The sequence below is a fragment of the Sylvia atricapilla genome, chromosome 7 (genome assembly GCF_009819655.1).
Source record: "Sylvia atricapilla isolate bSylAtr1 chromosome 7, bSylAtr1.pri, whole genome shotgun sequence".
NCBI lineage: Eukaryota > Metazoa > Chordata > Aves > Passeriformes > Sylviidae > Sylvia > Sylvia atricapilla.
The window spans coordinates 8,030,248-8,051,611 of NC_089146.1; the positions used below are offsets into that span (position 1 = coordinate 8,030,248).

The following is a 21,364-nucleotide window of genomic DNA, read 5'->3' on the forward strand; positions in this document are numbered from 1 at the left end:
CACACGTATCATCTGCTTTAGGTTTTGGTCAAATTCTTCATGCTGATCACCCGTTTTGCTTTGTACTTAAAGAATACTTGAAATAACTCTTGTGCTTGCATAACTAAGCTATCTGGGCTGTGATACGACTGATTTTTTTTTTCTTTTCTATTTTTTTTCATTTTTTTTTTAAACTTGCTAATACAACTTTACCCTCAGTTATGCCTTAGTGCTGTCATGCCATACACAGAGTCACCACGAGAGGGGAACCTACGACCAGGCTGGGACAAGTATAAGTCGATTAAGCACATTTTTGGTCCTGGCTGAAGCAGCAAACCTCTTTGGTACAAAGATAATGACACTCTGACTTCAGCTGTGAACCTGACTAGCAGAACATATATTTAAAAGACCTTTCCTGTAGTAAACAATTATTTCAACAAAAAGACCCTTTAAAAGCCTATTTGTGTGGGGTTTTTTTTTTGTTTTGTTTTTTTTTTTTGTTTGTTTGGTTGTTTTTTTTTTGTTTTGTTTTGTTTTTTTTTCCCCAGAATGTAAATGACCAAAAAGATAACCTTTGAGTGGAATGCACACATTTGGATCATTACTCTCTACCTTCTATTGTAACTTTTTCAATATACAGACTTCAGGCATGTAAGTACAATTTGAGTCGTTCCAAACAGTTCTCATTATACTTATACTATCACAATAATTGGATCCTGTACTTAGTATATATTTCAAAATCTAATGACTCTTTGACTTAAATAAAATCAAATACGAAATACTTGTGAGAGTAAGCAAAGACAAGATGTAAGATAAATGCACAAACCTCATTTCCTTTGCTTCCAGAGCTTGTTTTCATTTCTTTGGGTTGCTGTATAAAGCAAAGCAATATTTATGTGTCAGAGAAACTACAGACAGAAGTATATATATATATAGAACATAATTTATAATCAGGATGGTTATATAAGATTTTGTTTGCAATATAAAAATGAAATCTAATGAAGACTCTGACACTGCACCTTGAAAATTCTATTCACTGAGGAGCCTTTTGATTTTTTAAAAGAATTTTTAGGAAAGTAAAAGTTAATGTAACAAAGCATTAATTAGGATGCTTGCCAAGTGTATCCCACAAAAAAAGTGCTAAAAACCATTGATCTCAGTCTCCTTTTGCAAAACTACACCAAGGCACTGCATCTGTGGTTAAGCCCCAAAAATACCATGGGCAGGGGAGTGTTAGTCAGAAAGCAGGATTCACTGGGCTCTCAGAAAAGTTACATGAGCAGTGCTCCAGTCTCTCACAAGGCTTTATCACAGGCATTAATTTCCGACAGATTTCATGCATTCAATTCTATCTCCCCGAGAAAATCATGGTGTGGTTTAGGTTTTTTGTTTGTTTCTTCTGTGTCTTGGGTTTGGTTTTGTTGTTGTTGTTGGTTTGGTGTTTTGGGTTTTTTTTTTTAACCGAACTCAGTTTCTGTGAAGCTTTTTAATTCAGCATGAATAATCTTTGCTTTTCTGGTGGTAATTAGGATGTGCTTTGCCATTTCTGTGAAAATGTATAGTCTTATTTTCTGGAATGGATGAAGCATGGAATGGCATAAAGAGGTTCTAGAAGTAATCTTTTTGTACAAGCAGAAAGAAAATAAATGTGGCCTTGACAGTAATATAGTTCTCCCTCCAGGGTTTCTAAAGAATCTTTTATTTCTCTACCAAAAATACACAACAGTAAAAAAAGTATCAAACCTACCAAATGTCGAAATTCTACTGACAAGCTTCCATTTGCAGACTCATCCATGTTCATGGCTTTCACATGTGTTCCACACAGAACAAATCTACGGTTACTGTGGAGGACATGACAGTAAATTTCTCCAATACCATAAATATGGTATTGGAAATATTTAATAAATATTATATTTTCCTCTCTTACCTTACAGTTGAAACATTCCTGAAAGAGAAGAGGGGGGTGGGGGAGAGGAAACGGATTGTGAGTCAGAAAATGTGTAAGACAGAACCTGTACTGAGAGGCATATCTGAGCTGGTAGATTTTGCCTGCTCAAAGTTGGTTTGTATTGACTTTACAACTACAAGTTTTAAACTGAAAAACTGGAATTCATACTGTCCACTTAAGACTTTTGCATCTGGCCATATGTAGGTAGTGTATTTTATCTTGCTATTTATAATTGGAGGGTACACAGCTTCTAAGAGAAACAGCCCTGGCTCTCTCTTGCTCCCTCATCACTGGGTGTTTTCCCTCTTTGTTGTGGGCCAACATCTATGTCCATGCAGTCAAGGTGGTTTTTAGGGGCTTGCAGAAGCACAACAAGCAGAAGGAGGGAGGTGGCTGGTACCTAGGACTGGGGATGGTGCATGATGAGAGTTGGGAGATATTTCAAACCTAACTATCCCATAAATGCAATACAGTTTGATTTCAAATTTTTGTGTGATGCTGCTGTATCGGTCTGATGAATATTTTCTAAGTCTTGAGACAAATCTTAAATGGACTTCTTGCCTCCAGTTTGAAAACATCAATTAGACTTAGTAGCTTTGTTTTAAAAAAAATCTTCCACACACAAAAAAGAAGCATTACTCTGATCTTTAGCTAGTGGGTTTTTAATTTTTTTTTCCTTTTCTTTTTAAAAGCACTTTTAAAATCATATAGGGTAGCCACTGAAAAAACCTGTGTTGTCTCTGTAGGGAGCAAGAGAATATCTTCACTTTTAAGTTTCTTACTTGTCAATAGTTGCTTTCACTCTGATCTGGTAGTTCAGCTCTGGCAATTTAATTAGCAACCTTCAAAACAGAAAATGAGAGTGAATATTCACAGAATGTCTCACCAGAAAACACTAGACTGGTTGCTCCAGATTAAAGTATCAGAAATTATTATAATCTGAAAAGAGATTAGGCATCTAGGATTATAACACAATTCACAGGGCTGAATACTCAGAAGGAAGAGCTGGGCTGTTCCAGTGGTGGGTGCCCTGCCCTCCCTCTAAGTGTGTGGACAAGTTAGCACGTGTTTGAGGGAATGGCTGGAGAGACAGTAAAGCAGTACTAATTAGGAAACAGATTTGCATCATATCAGACTGCACCACAGATGTGTGTGTGCTTTCCTTCACGTGCCTTTTCTCACCCCCAGCCCTCCATGAACCTGAGAGAAACAACTTGTCTGTGATTCAACCGAGACCCCCAAAGTGCAGCAGTTTCTCTTTCCTCTGTGCAGAAGCGTCTCTGAGTATTCTGATTTTGACTTGTATGATAAAGATCGTTATTTACTCAGTTTGTAACGTCATTAAAACAAGAATTCAATGCATTCAGAGCCCCAAAGGTGCTGCCTTTAGCCACAATGTGCTTTTCTTCCTTGTGTTTTTACTGCCACTTGCTCTGCATGACAGATTCTGTGGACTTTATATCCCCATTCCAGAAATTTTCCCTGCAGTTGAATGGATCCCAAATTCAAGTTGGTCTGCTTTGCTTTCTAGATTCTCCTAGGATAAAATACTGTACATGAATGAAGCAGTTCATATAAGATATTTTCCCTTACCTTAATTTAACAGTGAACTGTATTAAAGTTTTGAGAACCATTGGCCTCTGGGGGTGTGTTGGCATGCAGGGCTGCCTTTCAACTATGAAGGAGCTGTGTGAGAAAAAGTGGAACAAATAGATCTTTAGGAATATGTATGAACAAACAGCGGGGGGGATTTTTTTCTTTTTAAATTTTTTCTTTTTTGAGGATGGAGGGGTGGGAAGGGAAAGAGGCTGGTATTTCTTAAACAATTATTTCTCTACAGATGCTGAAGTGGGAACTATGCATTTCAACTCTCAGTTCTCAAAATGATCCAGTGGTCTAACTTTCCCTTAAATTGTTCTCGTAAGGAACTGATATTTGGAATACACTGAAAATAACACCAAATTCTGTAGTTCTAAAATACAATGATGATAGAAGTCTTGGTCTTCCAAAATTTTATCAGAGCCATAAAACAGAGTATGAAAATATACTGAGCATGTCTCCAATGAAATTAGACTATCATAATTAAACTATCATTTCAATTTTAATATATATATATAGTAAACAATTGAGCCCACTGCTTTCAGAGGCTTACTTGTGGTATATCTCTAGTATAGCCTGTACAAAAGGCAAAAAAATAATGCTAATATTTTATCTACTGATAGAAGGGCAGCAGGAAGTGTAGCTTGGGGGGACAGAGGAAAGAAAAGGAATATTTCCTTAAAAAGAAAAAAAAACCCAAACACAAAACCTCATAGCTTTTCTCAGCAGAATATACATAACTCCACCTAGAATAAGGGGATTTCTGGCATTCATTTAAGAGTCAGAACTTGATGACAAACCCTTAAATGCTACCCATGAGATGCTGCCTGGATTCTTCAGTTTCTATGAACTTTGAGCACAGCTGTACATACTTCTTATATAAGGTCCTTAAAATCCTTAGACATTCAAACATTCTTCCTTTTTCTTAGCAGTGTGTTCTCACTGTTGTACCAGTTGAGGTGAAGTATGAGGTAAAGTACTTTGGCAGTGGCTTACGCACTTCCTGAAAAGGTTGTAGAGCAGAAAGTTGACTTTTTCCAGCAGCTGAGGTCTTTGCACAGGAATAGGGTCCCCATCGTAAGTCAGCCTCGTCAAGAGTTCATCCAGCTTCTCTAGTTGCCTTCTCACTTGAAAGAGACTCTCTGCCAACAGCGTAAAGCTACAGCAAGACAAAGAATTAGTTTGCAATCTTTCTTGTAAACTGTTTCTTAGAACAGAACTACTGAAGTTCTTGCTTGGGGAAAATCAGAACCCATATTGAATGGTGCTTTCCAACTTTGCCCAAACTCACATCTATTCAACTTTTGTTTACAGGAGTATATAAATACATAGGGCAAACCACCTTTATCTTCAAAGATAAATATTTTCACAAAACCACAACACTGTCTGTGACAAATTGGAAGAAATATATACATGGTCTTGATGTTGTACATGCAGGGCACTTGTGCCAACATTAATTATTTCCAACAGCTGAGGAGCTTTGCAAAATGTACTCTTTAAAAGGATGATATTTATACAGAATGAGCAAGTTAATAAGACTGAAGAAATGTAAAAGCAGTAAGGAAAAATAAATCCAAACACATTTGCTAACTTGCTAATTCAGTACGGTATGTGTGTATAAAATTACATTTTTAATCTATTTTTAGAATCTTTGTTGAAAAAAAAAATGATTAAAAAAAAGGATAAAAAGAAAAAAAACACTTTTTTTTTTTTTTAGTCCTAAAATTTTCTTTGTCATTTTCTTAATTTTTTACTTCTTACTTTTTATTTCACCTTTTGCATATGAGAGTTTTGATGGGAGAGTAATGATCATGATGTTGTGTTGACATTCCCTGGGTATGCTATCTTTTAAACATAATGCTATTTTCTTTTTATTTGCAATCACTTCAGAGTTGCCACCACAGAGACTAGTGCCATTCAATCCCTGCACACTGTGAAGTCTGGAGGAATGAGTCAAAGCATAAAGCCTCTACCCAGCTCCTGCATAGACACAACTCCCACTGCCTTCAATGACAAACTCAGTCAGCACCATTCTTACTCAAGCAAAACTCCCAAGAGAGTATGTCTCATCTATCTGCAGGAACTGTCAAACCCAAAAATTAGTGACTGCCACGAGTCAGGCTCAGCACTTCAGCATAGCGTTAATTCTGAATAGCGAATGTTGCTTTTAGTTACCACCTTTTGGTTATTTACTTTCTTAGCTGCTGGTGAATTTGCTGCTGTTGCAGCTGATCTAAAGGAATGATCTATTCAAGTGCAGCAGACTTCCTGTGGTTTTCAGTGGAAACACGAGGTCAGGGCAGGTTTACCAGTTCTGGAGCTGATCGAGCCCCCCGTGGAGGGGCCCCCCGATGCAGGCGATCTGCTGCCGCCTCTTCCAGTCCAGCAGCTCCTCGGTCAGCATGTTGCTCATCAGCATATCGATCTCATGGATCACACGCCCTATTTTACTGAGCACTTCCTGGAAAATAGGAAAGGTGTCACTGACTGACCACAGGCAACAGCGGCAAAATTCACCAACTACTGTGAAGTGCTTATTACAATTTTTTTCAGTCATTCTGAAAGTAAACATGTTTAGTTCCTATTGCTTCAGTGACAGGATTCATCACCCATTGTACCATTAATCCTGAATCTTTATGAACTCTTCTTCAGTAATTTTTTTTGGGGGGGAGGGTAGGAGGGAAGTGTGTCGCATTCTTTGTGGGCATATCTCCAAGATTTTGACACTTGCAAGCTCTGTCAAGTTCAAAAAGTTCTACTTTTGTTTTGCATCATATAAAATGCATTGGTTTTTTGTTTGCTTGGTTTAATCATAGCCCCTGCCCTCCTCACCATGGACTCAAACAAATTGCTTCACTCTTAAGGTCTGCAGAACCATATCCCTGACTGAGCTTTTACTTAATTGCCAGTTTCTTAACTTCTAGTCAAAATCACCCAGACCCACCCAAACATTTTGCAAATTTTTAACTCCTGTGAAAATCATCTGTTCTTCTGAGATGAAAATTTAGAAAGGCACACATACGCATTTGAGTATTTGGTGTGGGAATAAGGGGAGAAAGCAGATTAACCACAAATGACAAAACATTGTCACTAACCTTTCTCTTGTAGTCTAAACTATTGAGCATAGACTGCAACGCCAACATTTCCTGTTTAATGAGGGTGCTGTTTTTGTCATTCTGCTCTGCAGAAGACGAAAAAAAAAAAATCAGTATAAATACGTGTGTGGGTGTGTATGCCTGTTTATAAGAGGAGAAGAGACAAAACCCCCATGCCCAGACTGCAGCATGAACTAGTGAAAAGATAAACTGTGGACATCAGTAGATTATGTAACAGCATGTTTAATTTGAAAATACTAGCTTTAGTAAAAGTTCAAAATTAGGTTTTGTGGATCCTGTCTGTAGATATGCATGTGGGGCAGGAAAAGGCAGAAAACATACAGGTAATACCCAGAGTTCTCTAAATTTCTCATCCCTGTGCATCCTCCTGTGTATTATGTACATCTGGCTTGGATCAATGACTGATCTGTACACACAAATATGCTCCTGGTGTCAGCAGTTAGGCTAAAGCTCTTTGGACTCAATGTGAATTACAGTGTCTGGCTGAGAGGCATTTGAAACAGTGATAAAGTGTTCATTGCCAGGGGAATTACAGCCACCAGGAGCACTGACCATTGGGCATTTCCCTCTCTCTCTAATATTTGTTCTTCTCTGGATCATGCACTAGATTCAAGAGTCCCCAGGCTCACCCATGCTCTTTCACATGCAGCTTTTTCCCACCCTCACCTTACCCAACCTTTTGCATCTTTCATGCTACATTCAAAAAAGAAATTGATGCCAACCGTGTGCCTGCTAAGCTCTGCATTGATGCCTTCCTATTGAGTTAGGGTAGATGTTTCAGAGGAGGCAGACAAGTAACCAGCACCAGTTCAGCCACAGCAATTGCTCCCACACACTGTAAGCTGGCTGTGCTGAAGCACAGCAGCAAGATTTTAAGCCCTGAAAGTCATTTATTGTCAGCATGTTTTATTTTGCAAGTGGGGAAGCTTTCAGGTATCTGTGTGGTCAGTAATTATGATTGGCCTGATGACCAGCAACTCATTAAACCATGGCAGCTCTTCTGATTGCTGGGTCATATCCAGCCTTCAACATTTTGGATTGATGTGCTTAAGGACTTGGACATTTCAAGCCCAGTATCTCTGCATGTTCAAAGGAAGATAATAAAAGATATCTGAGCAGACACAAGCAGACCCCAGTTTCTTTTCTGAAAGAGATCATGCAAGGACTGTTGCCACATGCATATCTCAACCACCACAGGCTGGTCAAAGAGTGCTTACCAGCTGGTTATCTCCACTGTGGTCAAAAAAAGAACAGAAAGCCAAGTTAGAGGTGAGAAAAATCAGTGACTCTGGGAAATAAGAGTCTCTTTCACATTCTCCTGAAGAAGGGCCATGTAAAAGGTGAGGATATTGAAAAATGGGTTCTTTACATTAAGAAATGTACTCCTTTATATGCCATTAGGCAGCTTATCCACAGGAAATAAATGTAATTTCTTAACATGATCCTATTTATCCTCTTAACCCCAAAACAGTCATTATATTCCAGTCTATTACTTTATATAAACCATTCTTATGTTTACATATATTATTTAAGTAATGCACAAAACCCCCTGACGCTGGAGTCTAGCTGCAGAATCAGCCATTTCCTAGGAAATCTAAAAATTAGTATAAAAGCTCTTACCTAAGCTCTGTATTGTTTTATACCTGAAGTCAAATTCCTCTTGCAAGTCTTCCAAGTATTTCACATCCTGGTCAGTCATCTTTCCCAGGAAAGAAATGAAAAAATGCATAATGTAGTATTTTTCTTTCTTGCCATTTGAAAACCCCTGAATAGTTCTGGGAACCCTTGTTCCTTTAACTTTAAAAAGTATGATTGAATAATAAATACACATTTATAGCTACAGTTTTATTTTACTTGTTTAGAAAGTCAAATATTATTCTTTATCCTGCAGCTGTCAGTGGTTGATTCAGCTCTATCCCTTCTCATTTACTAGTGCAGTGACATAGTGGGAAGTAGGAACGATTGTGTTAGCCTGAGCTAAACTGAAATTGTTAAGCCAATAATGCTACTCTCTTCTTGGAACTTTAAAGCAGGGAAAAGGGATAATTTTGCATTTACTTAAATGGAAATGAACTGGGGTGTGCAAAGCCAGAGAAGGTGGAGTCAGACACACAAGTGGAGCTCACAGAATTTTATTTACAGAATGTCTTAAGAATTTGGATAAAGAAATGAAACATTTTTGCTGCTTTGGTATTTTGCAGCTTTCTTTTCATATGTGCTGTAAAAAAATATTGAAGGTGTCTTCTAGTAACAAATCAGTAATAATTAAAAAAACCCCATCAAAAGAAGGAAAATAAAACTGTAGAAAATTATCTGTTATACTTTGAAGGTCTATTTCTATGCTGTTTATAGGAAGCCTTGATTTTGCCAACAACTCATAAACAATCCTTTTTAGTTCCCTAAGATGTACACATTAAGTGTCTGTGAAAATACAGAAACTTGTTTGCTAAATGAGCCCACACACAATTAGCCATTTGGTTTTACTCTTTGTTTTGGAGACTAAAGTTTTAAATTATATGTGTAAAGTATGAAATTACATGCATGAGGAGATGGCTAATTTCTGTGTTCAACTTAATTAGCTACTAAAAAAAACCCTTCTATCTAGAAAATGTTCTCATTTTCACTCGTCCTTCAGGGGTGGCTGTGCTTCCCCACACAGGCAGAAGGAGCAACATGACAGGCTGCTGCTTTGTCTGCTCTCCAACTCTTCTCTTACAACATTATGTGTAGATAATGTTCTTCTGAAACTACTTTCTGAGAGTTTGATCCCTCTAACCCTTCTTCTCTGTGAAAAGAGACACTGATGAGAGAATGCTGCTAGAATCTCTTTCCAGTACACCAGAAGTGTTACTCTGGAGCAACATATGGACAGGTATTTCAAATATACTTTACGCTGAGGCTTTTGGAAGGCTGGAAGTGGGGCTGGGATAGCAAAAAAGCCGTGGGTACTCCGATTCCCTGTCCTGTCTTGAAGTGACTGGGCAGGTATTCTCTGAGCTTTCCAGGTCTCTGGGACATAGCTACAGGTTTCACTCAGGCCAGCTCTGCCCTGCAATGGCATGAGACACTCCTGGAGAGTGGTTACTGTCAGCTCTCAGTGTTCTTGCCCCCTCACATCTCCAAACCACGTAATTACGTCATGTAGCCTTTGGCTCAACAAAGGTACATGACTCAGAGATTGTGAAGGTTAAGCTACTGCTGACCCAGCTAAAGGAGGTGAAGTTGCAAAAATACATTTTTTGAACCTCACTTCTTTTTAGAGACTCTAGGTATGCTGTTACTGCACTCAGGCATCTACCTGCAACTCACATAGGGATGAGCGGGATAGCTTTAAAATAGGGAGTTCTCACTCTGAACCCAGACAGCTGCTAACACCCGAGGATCCAGGTGTGTCCTGAGTTGTTAGTCTGGGCAGATGCCCTTGGAAAAATGGAAAATGGGTGGTGTGTCTGTTGGCAGAAGTCATCATGCTACCCAGCTTAAAGATAGTTCAGGTACGTTTGTACGAAAATCATGTGAGCAGAGACTGCACACAGGACAAAAAAGGTACCTGAGCACTGTTCTTGATCGCTGATACTTTGTGTTCTACATTTCTTTGACGTTCTGAAACCACAGAGTTCTGTAAGGACTTTTCCAGCGGCCCCTGGAACACATTGAACAGATAACTGATGGACGAGTAATAATAATAATAATTGGTGATAGAAATTGTACTGCAAGTTCCAGCACAGAGATGGAATTCCAAAGTCAGTGTTCAACCATCTGGAGACTGCTGTAAACACACAGACATGTTTAGTTCTACACATTTGGAAAATATGCAGCTTTAACTTCGAAATCCAAGAGATGAAAGGTGTGGGTATACTGCAGACAATAAACATCTAGTAAATTAAATATAGATTATTAGATTTTTTTAAAAGATCCATGGCGCAAGACTCACATAGGAATACATATTAAATCCATAAGTGATTAACAAGAACACATTTGTCTAAAAAATTCTCTCTGGGTTTGTATCATGTAACAATTTCCACAAAATAAGTTTCATATGTAATTTGAATTATTTTTTTCTCCAAACAGCATAAAAATCATCAGTAACTCTATAAAATATTAGATGGAATGTCTTTTGCATTCCATAGTTAATATGAATTAATGCATTGCATAATTTAAAATACACACATCTGTTTTGCAAAGAATAATCTCTTTAAAACCTTTCCTACAGATTAAAGTCTTTGAAGATTAGCTGTGACGTGGAAGTCCTTCATAGCAATGTTTCCAGCAGAAGAGCCACTAATGAAGTTCAAATGTGAGTTTAAAGGGGAACATTTGGCAACCCTAGTGCACACAAATCACTTCAGTGGAATGAGGGGACAGGATTTGGTCTGAAAAGCATGTGAGCAGATTAACATGGAGCAGATTAATGAAATGTAATTCATTACCTGTACAGGCATGCTGGCTGCAGCCAATATTCTTCTTTCTTCTCTTAAGCAGTTTGAGATGATCACTGCTATATGCATGGGATTACCATGATATTTGCCCTGCAAGCAAAAGTAAATACAACTCAAAAAAATTCCAGAATTCAGAATGTCACTCTGGAAATCACAAGCAATATGATGTACAAGTGTCTATGAGCTACAGATTGGTGTGGGTGGAAAAGACTCCCCTTTTCATGTGCTGGTTCAGCCTTTCAGGGCAGCAGCAGTTAGTGCCACCATCATAAAATATTCTTAACAATGTTCCACAGAGATTATAAAGACACAATTCTGAGATGTGTATCATTTAAAGATCAAATTGCTCCCTTGCTAACACAGCTGGTTTGAAAGGGCTTTCCTGTCAGCCTGTTCTGGGCACAATTTTGTCACGTCTTTGATTTTCAATAGGATGTTGCTGCTTAGCATGTAGCACTTCTGCCAACAAAGAAGTTCGTAAGCATATCAATATGGTAATGATGCAAGCAGGAAAGCTTCCTCAGCATAAAGCAGAAGACTTAAATTTTAATGTCCATGAACAATTTTTCTCTTTCAAAAAATAATATGCCTGAGATGAAGGAATAAGTAACTTTTGTCCCAAGCCAAAGAACCAACAAAATCTATATTTATAACACCACCATAAATAAGGTGCTGAATTGCTGATGCATGACTGAGGACTGGGCACAATTTGAACTAATATTGGTTTATGCTGTATTTATCAAATTGGAATGATAGAGGACTCTCAAGCAGCTTCCTTTATTGTGATGTATTCATTCAGTGTTTCTCAGTATCTTTCATGCCTTTCATTCAGTATCATTCATTCAGATACCCTTCATTCAGTGCTCATAGTGTTTGTCCATTCATCAGAGCTAATCCATTTAATTTCTTTTCCTGTACAGTTTCCAGTTTTGGACTTACTCTATTTTCCCCTTCTTATCATTAGTCTTTATTTTCATCATATGTCCCTGCCACTCAGAACCTCTTTTATTCTAGCTGTCTCTGAGCATGGCACAGTAAGTTTATACATACTTTAATTGATGCCAGATCTCCTTTGATATCTCATACCATTTGTTATGTTAGACACAAGGGTGTGAATGCACCTGACAGAAATGTGAACACATTGCTTCTGTATGCAACAAGTACCATGCCATTAAAATATATCTTTCTAATGCTTTTCACTAAACATTTCCTGTGAGTTCTTGCATGAAATGTGTAATCTGAAGTATGTTTTGACTTCAATTGCAAAGTAAAGAAATAGCATATTGAAAATGTTAGTTTTCATCCTGGCAACTTGATTCAGGCTGCTTGGTATTAAATACCATGTGTTCTGAGGTTCCCGGTATAGACTAAGGTGAAACATCTAGGACTATTAAAACTAAATAACCAAGGTACCAAATGCTCCCTTCCAAGGAAGCTTTGACTGCCCTGGCATTGTTAGCAATGAAATGAAACTTTGTTTCTATGGTTTCTGACATCTTTTCAGGACAGGAAAAGTACATGCCCCACAGAGCAACCAGTGCACACCCAGAGTAGCCTCAGTGCTGTGCCTCCTTTCATCTCCTTAAAAGCAATTCAGGATGCTTTTAGGTACTTTATTCCAGCAACCATCTGTGTCAATTACCCTGAGGAACAGGAGTTGTGAACCTTACTGGTTTCAGGAGCTTCTCTGTAAACAAGAAGTGGTGAGTAATACTACCCCAGGACACACTATGCCTCAGATGAAACACCAAGAACTCCCTCCCTGCCTGTTCCTTCCTGGGCAGTGAGGAGAGACTTGATTAAGGATACACTGCTGATTTCCATGTCAAATAACAGTGCCAAAGATCTGTCACTACACATTTCTCCCTGACAGCTCCATGGCTGTAAAGGCAGTAACTACAATGTTGCCGCATGCTTCCTTCAACACCACTGCACATCAGGTCCAGTAATATATTCACAGTCCCCTTTATTGGGCATAGTCCAAATTTCTCTCTCTGTAGTGTCAGGATGTGATTTGGGAAGAGAATACAGAAATATGGGAAATGGCTATGATCTTCCTGCAAAGGATTGAGTGGGGTGTCATGTGGAAACTGAGGTCCCACAGCAACAGCTAGGGCAAATTAACTGCTGCAAAGAGTGCTGGTGCTCCTGGCTGTCCTCCAGCCCAGTGCCTGACTCCTTGGGGAGCCAATCCAGATTGCTAACTGGGATGGAAATGACTCATGCTTTCTTTACTGACTGGGTTTTCTGCTCCTTGGTAGACTGAAAATGCTCAGCAAAGGATCAGTTTATTGTTAAGGAGGAGCACATATGAAGTTGGGAGGGGGGGGGAACAGTCCTGCCTTGTTTCAGCTGTTATTACTAAGCCTGTCTCATCCATCTATACCTTGATAAGAGGGAGGAAAAGTCCCGTTACTAACAAGGTTTGAGATGAAAGCTGTGGGGAGAAATCTGCCACTGGTGTAAGTCCACTGATGGGCACATTAATTCCTCTGTTAATTTCTGCTTGTGGCTGTTACTTCTTTTTGGTAGTAAACCAGGGTTTCACCTTTCCCCTGGATGGCCAGGAAGTGGCCAGGCCATACATTGGTACCTGAAGCTACAAAGACTGAGGCTTTGTAGTTTACCTTTGAGGCTTACCTTAGTCCCAGCTTACTGCTGCCCAACAGCATTGCAAGGGTTTAAAGGGGTCAAAGAAAAGATATTTAACCAAGTCAAGAAGAAGTAAATATCCTCTCTCTGAGCTGGAAAAATGCATTTATGAAGAAGAAGCTCTTAAAAAAAAATCTGACAGTGGGATGTGTTAAAATCCCCCACAAAGGATGCCGGTTATTAGGGACTTTCCTAGCGTTTCTAGACACGATTCATATGCAAAACTTTCAAAAACTCTTTCTTTCTCTCCTTTTCTTTGTTTCATTAAGAGAATACCATCTGAATCAAGAGATGGGGTGGAAATTCACTTTCCCCCCCGTTTCTTTCCTCTCTAACTCATAAAGCTGTAGAAACAAACTGGGTCTGTAGTGATTCCCATACTTATGCCAGGCTGGTGCTTTTTCAACTTGATGCAGTTTGAGTAGAAGGTCAAGAAGGTCAACAGAGAGCTACCACCTGTGCTCCTGCAGCAGCCCCTTTTGCAGGAAGGGAGTAGATGGATTGCAACTCATCAGTAATAAATTGCTAAATGAATTGTAACATTAAATATCGCAAGAATTGCAACTTATTGAATAACAATAGCTACTAAAAGTCACAATAACCATGTCTTTTATTCTTGAAAAATAATAACACTAAAATTTTTCTGCCTGTGCTTTATACTTCTCAGCTGTAATTACACTTCGGAATGCATTGCTTGGTATTCCCTTATTATTACCTGCTGCCAGCTCTTGTTGCTCTGCACATCCATTTTGTCTTTGGCTGAGGACAGAAATTACCCAACATGACCTTGATTTCTGAATGGCTAATTGAAAATTATCTCCTATCAGCATAAGAGTAGTATAAGTTGGAAAATTAAGGAATTTTAACCAAAAATGGCTTGAGATGGGGGAATTCTAACTTAGAGTGACATGAACATTAGCAGCCACAAGAGGAAGAAGAGTGTGGATTCTTTAGCTACGCAAAATTGTATGAAGTTAAACACTGTAAGGAAAACATTTATATTTGTCTTTTGACAAATACCAACACAGAGAAATTGAGGATTCGTTTTTCTTCCTTCAGATCAAAATATCTGCTAATATTACTGTAATTTTGTTGTTCTTAGAAGTTTTCTTTCTCCTCTCTTCTGTTCCAATGAGGTCTTTCCATGCCCCGAGTTACAACAAACAGCAAATGATCTTATTTGGACTGGATTCTTCTCAAGAACTACCAGCATGATGCTGAATTTAAGCAAACAGGAGGAATTTGAACTTTCATTCTGAACAGGTGACAATTTTCTGTGAATGCTGATGACATTTCCTTAGAGAAAACCTTCCTACTGCCACCCCGCATGCACTCTTTCAACTCCAGGGACATCTGGTGTGACAGTATCTTACTAGATCACAAAGAAAAACAAAGAGGCATTTCTGCAAAAACGATCTGTACGTTATAGCATGCAGAGTTTATGCCCTTTAGCCAAATTTTAAAACAGCTTGAACTCTTTGGAGTATGTTAAAGGTGCATGAAATAGTGGCTGGGGAAATGCAAGGTTTGATTCTGTAAGCTGCAAGGTCATGGAGAAACTTTAAAATACATATTATGACATTTTAAAATGCACGTGCTTTCAAAACAAACACCAAACAACTGTCAGTTTTCGTATGTGGAATTTACTGCTTACTCTGACAGAAATGAAGATATCTAGACCAGAGTAATTCTTTTACCCTTCTTTTCTTCCCATTTTTAAAGTTTCAAAAGTTTTAGCTGATTTTCCCGTGGGCAGCTCCATCACAAAGTGGATCACTCCCAGCCACACTAAAACTGACTGCTCTTCATGTGTCAAAGGGCTCTGTACACACCTCTCAGTGAATACTGGCTCTGTTTTCAGTGGTTAAAGCAGGGGATTAGGTGTTAGTTGGTCTCCACTTATAATGTAGAAGGGTGTGCACTGAAACCTTTAGAAAGTCAGTCAGGGGGTTGCCTGATTATCTCCGTGTTTTCAAGGTGACCTTAAAAAAGGACTTGAGTAGGTTTTGGTGCTTTCCAACTCTGAAAATTGCTTCAGAATTTGTTTAGGTTTTCTCTCTCTCTCTTTTTTTTTTTTTTTTTTTTTTTTTTTTTTTTTTTTTTTTTTTTTTTTTTTTTTTTTGACTCTCAAAACCATCAGCTGTATTTCTTCTCATTTCTGCTTGAAAAAGCCCTTCTTGAGCCTTTTAACTGTATTCAATAGGAGCTGTACTTGGAAGTGTGGAAGAGTTATTTAGTATGACCATTGAAGTGTTTGTTCATACTGAATGAATATTTAAAGAAGCTGATGGAAGGGAGGAGAGATAGGAAACAGCAAGACAAAGTCAAGCAAAAATACATTTCCTTCCTTATTGCTCACTTGTGATATGATTATTTTACTAGTCTGATACTCAGCATCTTTCTGGAAAAGCAAATATATCATCTTTCATAAAATCAAAAACAGGGAGAAAACCCCCTTTTGTCTATAATTTTATTTTTTTTGAAAGAAAGAAAGATTCGGTTTAGTAGTGTATCTCGAATGTGTGGGTGGGAAGGCATAGCTGTACACACATATTTCCCGTTTTCACCTTCAAATATGACAACTAACACTTCGCCTTGATTTGTTTCCTACCTTTGTTTATGCATCCAGGCAGAAAGCCTAATGAAGACAACAGCAGAATACAAAGAAAGAGCCAGTCCTTGTGTTAGCCTGGTAAAGGTTAAGTGCTTTGGAGTTTTTTGAATGCTTGTACTTCAAGCAGGCAGAATTCTCACTAAAAATTTTCTTCTACTAGAAGGATGTCTCTGTTTTATCTAGGTCTTTAAGAGGATGTACCTGCGACACTATCTATTTAGACCGCTCTTGTTGTACTTTTATTTTTAGATTTCCCCTTCCCCCTCTCAAAATATGTGAGAGAACTTAAAGGCAACCTCATTGTTTTAGAAAACTCCTATGATGTGTGGGAAGTCCTAGCACAGAGCTATGCAGTCCTGTAGTTTTCTCATAACATATGATGCGTAACTTCCAGATGATCATCACTTTTTCAGGGTGTATGCAACTAAATTGTAGTAGGCAAAGCTGTAAAAGCACAGAGAATGAGCTGTGAAGGCAGAGATCTTTTCCTCTAGCCCTCAAATTCCACTGCTGAGTCCCTCCCAGCAGCCACTAAGACCACTCAAGGAATAATCTAAAGAAACAGCAGATTTCTGAGCAGGTAGGGTGAGATAAAGCTACAGAAAATACGTTTCTGTAGACATCATCATCAGATAGTAGAACTGTACAGACAGGGGAGTGAATAATGTAGTGATGCTTCTTAGTTGATATTTATTTGAGAATAAATAACTTCTCGTCTAAATTAGATTTATTTGAAAGTAAATAAAAATACCATGTTCCCTGTGAAAAAGGGTGAAATATCAGAGGACAGAGCAGACTGATCCCCATATCCCCCTCCTCCTCTGGGCACAAAGACCTGAGTATTACTAACTAATCTCTCAGGCAGATGTTCAACTGCAACTGGACTCTTAATACTTCAGAATGAACAAAGCCCACAAGAGGTTATTTAGTTTGCTTCTGTCTGCAAGTTAACTCTTTTTCATTCCACAAAAACATTTCTCAACTTTCAAAGTCGAGTTCTTTACGTAACAACTAGAAACCCCAAAGTATTTTACTCATAACAAGTAACCTTTTTCAGTCTGGTACCAATCATTTTCAAAAACCTTTATCAGCTGACATGCAGTCACCAGGCTGTAGTTGCTACGAGCAGACACCTAGCTGCTTTAGCAAACAGAATTCTGTGCGGGGTTTCCCATTTGCATGCCAAAATTTTCTGTAAACAGCTTTAATGGCTGTACTGAAAAACTCACTGGGAGCAGTTTAATACAATCTGAATTGTGTTAGACAGCAGGACAAGCTGGTTCAAAACACGTCCCACTTTATCGTGTTGAGTTGTTGATCTGGCAGGCTACACGAGTGCTAAATATGTGTAAATAACATTTTGAAATGGATCTTCTGTGGTTTATTAGGAACTTTCTCTGTTTTGTTCCATTCTCACCCTTTTGTAAGCTTTAACAGGAAACTGCAACTTAAATATCAATGGCTCTTTCCACTCTTTGCAACTGTTTCTCAGCACAGGGCTTATTAGAATTGTTTGTCGAGCACCAACTGTAATGTTCTGTTTCGGATCTAATGCTGTTTTGTCCACTTTGAGGTACTGAAATAAATAATCTTAGGATTCGTCATGCACGTTCCTTTCTGGTACAGAGACTTTTGTAAACAGTCACTTGAACTAAGGAACTTCTGTATGTTCACCTAGTTGTATCTGGAAAAGCACTGGGATGTTCAATGCCCAGATGGAAACAGACTGGGCAGTATAACCAGGAACATGACACAGAATCAGGAGTGCACTGCTGTGTTACTCTTTTAAGCAGCATCACGTAAAGATATCTCTGTTTGTACTACATCAAAACAGTGAATTTTACATGGAAAAAAGTGGCTTAATATATGTTGTTTTAGATGACAGAAGACAGCCTCAGAAGCTATTCCAGACTTTCCATAAAAACAGCCAAAGATGTGTAGAATAAAGTAGTGTAACTAAAGAACTGTTTCCCAACTACTTACTAAAAACTTCCAAAAGCTTGTTTTTATATAACTGGCTGGTGTGAATTGGCAGATCTGGTGCTTCTGCCTGACCTCTCCCTTTGTAAACAGACCCAAAAGTGTTAATGGTGTGTGTGTGCCCACAGACCTGCTCATTCAGGCATAATCCCATTACCCTCCCTCCCCTCATTTTAGGCTCTAGCTGGGCTGGGGAGTCAGTAAAGTTCACCAATACTGGAGAGTCTACTGTGAGAATTAAATGAATTTCATGAATATACATAATTTACAGCAAATTGTTCCCCAGAGCACACAGTATACTCATTAACTCAGGCTTCAATGGTAAATGAGCAGAGAGCCCTTCTTATATCTGAAATCTGTTATTTCACTTTTATAAAGGAAGATTAATGCAATCAGATTTCACCCTGAATACCATAAACAGAGAAGTGACACAGATGCATGCTGCCATTAATGAGAAGGGAGTGCTTTCAGAAGTTGTCTTGAGACTAGAGCATAAATAAGGGCTTCAGTTATGAATAGGATGATTCTGGGAATTTCTGCTTTTGTCCTGATGGGGTTGTCCTACACCCATCACAGAACACAGCACAGACAGTGGCTCCTCCTGAGAGTTCACTTGGTCCAGGCTGCATTCCATGGAGCTACTTCTTGTCTAAAATGCACCTGGGGAGTGCTCCAGATTTCCAGCTTGGAGTGTGTGTGTGGGGGGAAGGACATCCCAGAGCTGAACAGGCAGTTGTCCACCAGTGTCATTCCTAAATGGAGCAGTGGGACACTGGGGCACAGTGCCCCTCTCTGATTCCCTGGCTCCTCTGAGCCTCCCCTGCCCTGGCTCCCTGGCTGCACTGCAGCCTGGCTGCTCTCCCCCAAGCCAGGATTTTGGCATGTGAGTCAGGAATGTGGACAGTGCCTATCTTTTAGCGCAGGAGAAGGGAATATGAGTGACCTCGCCCCTGATGAGTAACAGCTGTATCCAATAAAGTGGGATAAAAGTGAAGTGAGGGAGTGAGAGGGAGTTATGAAGGAGGAGGAACCTTGAGGAACTGGGAGCCAGAACAAGAAGGATCCTGAGGAGGGAGAATCACTGCTGTGAGGTCAGCCTGTGTCTGTAGTTAAAGCTTGTTGTTGGAACCTGCAGTCACAGTCTAGCTGGCTAAAAGCCTGCAGTCAGAATTCTGCAGAAAATAAGCGGCAGTCAGAGGCTGCAAGGGAAACCTCCAGCAGGAGCTTGGTGCAGGCAGAGGCAGGGAATGGTTGGAGTCAGGATGGCTGAGCTGTACAGAGGAACAAACCAGGGCCCTTTGCAGGCTGGGATAAACAAGGAGTCTGTGTCTGGGCTCATTTCTACCCTCTAACCACAGGGCTGCTTTAACATTTTATGAGAGTCTATGTGCACTAAATCCACTTATGTATCGCACAGGGGCTTCCATCAGGGACAGGTACACTGTCACGTAAAAACATTCCTTCTGAAAACTGGGATGTAACTGTCCATGGGCCAAGGTCATGCAGACTCTTACATCTGCAATTTGGTTCCTAGAAGTGCTGGGCAGCTCTTCAAAGCTTAACATCTGCCCTTCACGTTTAGTTGTCATAACAACAGCACAAACCATCTCCTTGTAACTAATCCACTTTGCTTTTCTCCATCTAGATTTTAAGAAGGAGAAAGAACTATAAGTGTGGTTTCCCTGCTCTTTCCCCCACTGCCTCTGAACATTTTCTCCCTCTTTCCTTTCCAAAACTGCTGCTGGGGGGAGCAGGTGCTCTCTAGGAAGACAGAGAATTTAACTTTAGAAAGTGACTGTGCTGTTCTGTCTCCCACTGAACAGCACAGCAACAAAAAGCTACTCTGCTACTAAATAAATCCAATTTGCTGACTAGAGATGTAATAATAATGTAGGAAGCAAATATGAAGGATTTTAACCTAAAATGCTGACCCTGATTTTAATAAAGTGTGTGCATTTATACCAGATTAATGTCAAGAAGAAGATATGTTTCAATGAAAGTAAGAAATAGAGAAGCAAATTACAGAGAGCTAGCAGTGACCACAGCTGCTTAGCTAAGTTTCTCATCACTATTTTCAAGTACTATAACTTTATCAAATTACATATTTCCTGGTCAATGTTTCTTTTTGCCTGCAGAAAATTTTGGAAATGTAAGCAGTCTAAGCAGGAATGCCATATTCTATAGTTACTTCTCTAATAGTGAGAGAATAGGGATGGTCCCTGTGTTCTAAAAGCAGGAGTGCCAGACAGACATACCTTCCTGAACTTCTTGGGTTTGGACTTCTATTCTTTGCCCTTCACAACCCCCAAGGTTGCCCAAAACTTGCAACTGAGGCAGGCAAATCCTCTCTTCTTTCACTATCTCCATTCTTGCTTTCAGAGAACAACTAACATATTTATGTAAAGACGTTTCAGTAAACAGTCAGAATAGAAAACTTTCTCAGTTTTATAACAGAAATCTAAGGGAGGTCTTTTAGGTGAGGTGTGCTTGGCTGTGGTGCTGGAGACTCCTAGAAATAACACTCTCCAGACTCAGTAACAGCACCAGGAATCTTGATCCTAAGGAGTCCTTGCCTGTCTAGTATAAACAGCTGCACAGGCTTTTATGGAGTGTGCATTGCCTCCTCTTCTAAGGCTGCTTTTCACTAACCATCCAGTTGTATTTCTGACTAAATGTTAGTCTCTCAACTTGTGTTTTATCAAGAACTGCAGGTTGCTTTTGATTAGCCTTTGTGTGTTTTCTAATTGAATTTTTCTTTATTATTGCTATTGTCATAGCATTTAGGAACCTTTACCACATCTCAACACACTATGCTGTGTACATCGTGATAAGTGCTGGTTTCCAGCATTATCTCTTTTGTCAAGTATTACTCAACAATTTGGCTCAAAGTTATGAACAAATGTTGTACTCACATTGTGTGTTGAGGTCGGACAGCTTTGAGTGTGTGCACAATGCACATGGGTCTGTGCATCTGTGTGTGGTTCAGAGGGGAAGGAAGAGGAGGGAGCTGTGAAATTTCAAAGAAGTGCTCACACTA

At 39.2% G+C, this 21,364-nt stretch overlaps 2 protein-coding genes across 2 annotated transcripts in view; one reads left to right on the forward strand and one right to left on the reverse strand.

Moving 5' to 3' along the window:
• Positions 1-21,364, forward strand: part of MYO1B (myosin IB) — a 200,390-nt gene that overhangs the window by 33,320 nt on the left and 145,706 nt on the right. The window lies entirely within an intron of this gene.
• Positions 1-21,364, reverse strand: part of STAT4 (signal transducer and activator of transcription 4) — a 38,733-nt gene that overhangs the window by 12,858 nt on the left and 4,511 nt on the right. Inside the window, exons 3-13 of the mRNA XM_066322537.1 lie at positions 11,073-11,171; positions 10,193-10,285; positions 8,263-8,341; positions 6,622-6,707; positions 5,836-5,987; positions 4,527-4,685; positions 3,521-3,613; positions 2,710-2,769; positions 1,907-1,924; positions 1,727-1,820; positions 806-850 (exon numbers count right to left, since the gene is read on the reverse strand). Of these exons, the coding sequence (XP_066178634.1) occupies positions 806-850; positions 1,727-1,820; positions 1,907-1,924; positions 2,710-2,769; positions 3,521-3,613; positions 4,527-4,685; positions 5,836-5,987; positions 6,622-6,707; positions 8,263-8,341; positions 10,193-10,285; positions 11,073-11,171 (978 nt within the window). The remainder of the gene's footprint in view (positions 1-805; positions 851-1,726; positions 1,821-1,906; positions 1,925-2,709; positions 2,770-3,520; positions 3,614-4,526; positions 4,686-5,835; positions 5,988-6,621; positions 6,708-8,262; positions 8,342-10,192; positions 10,286-11,072; positions 11,172-21,364) is intronic.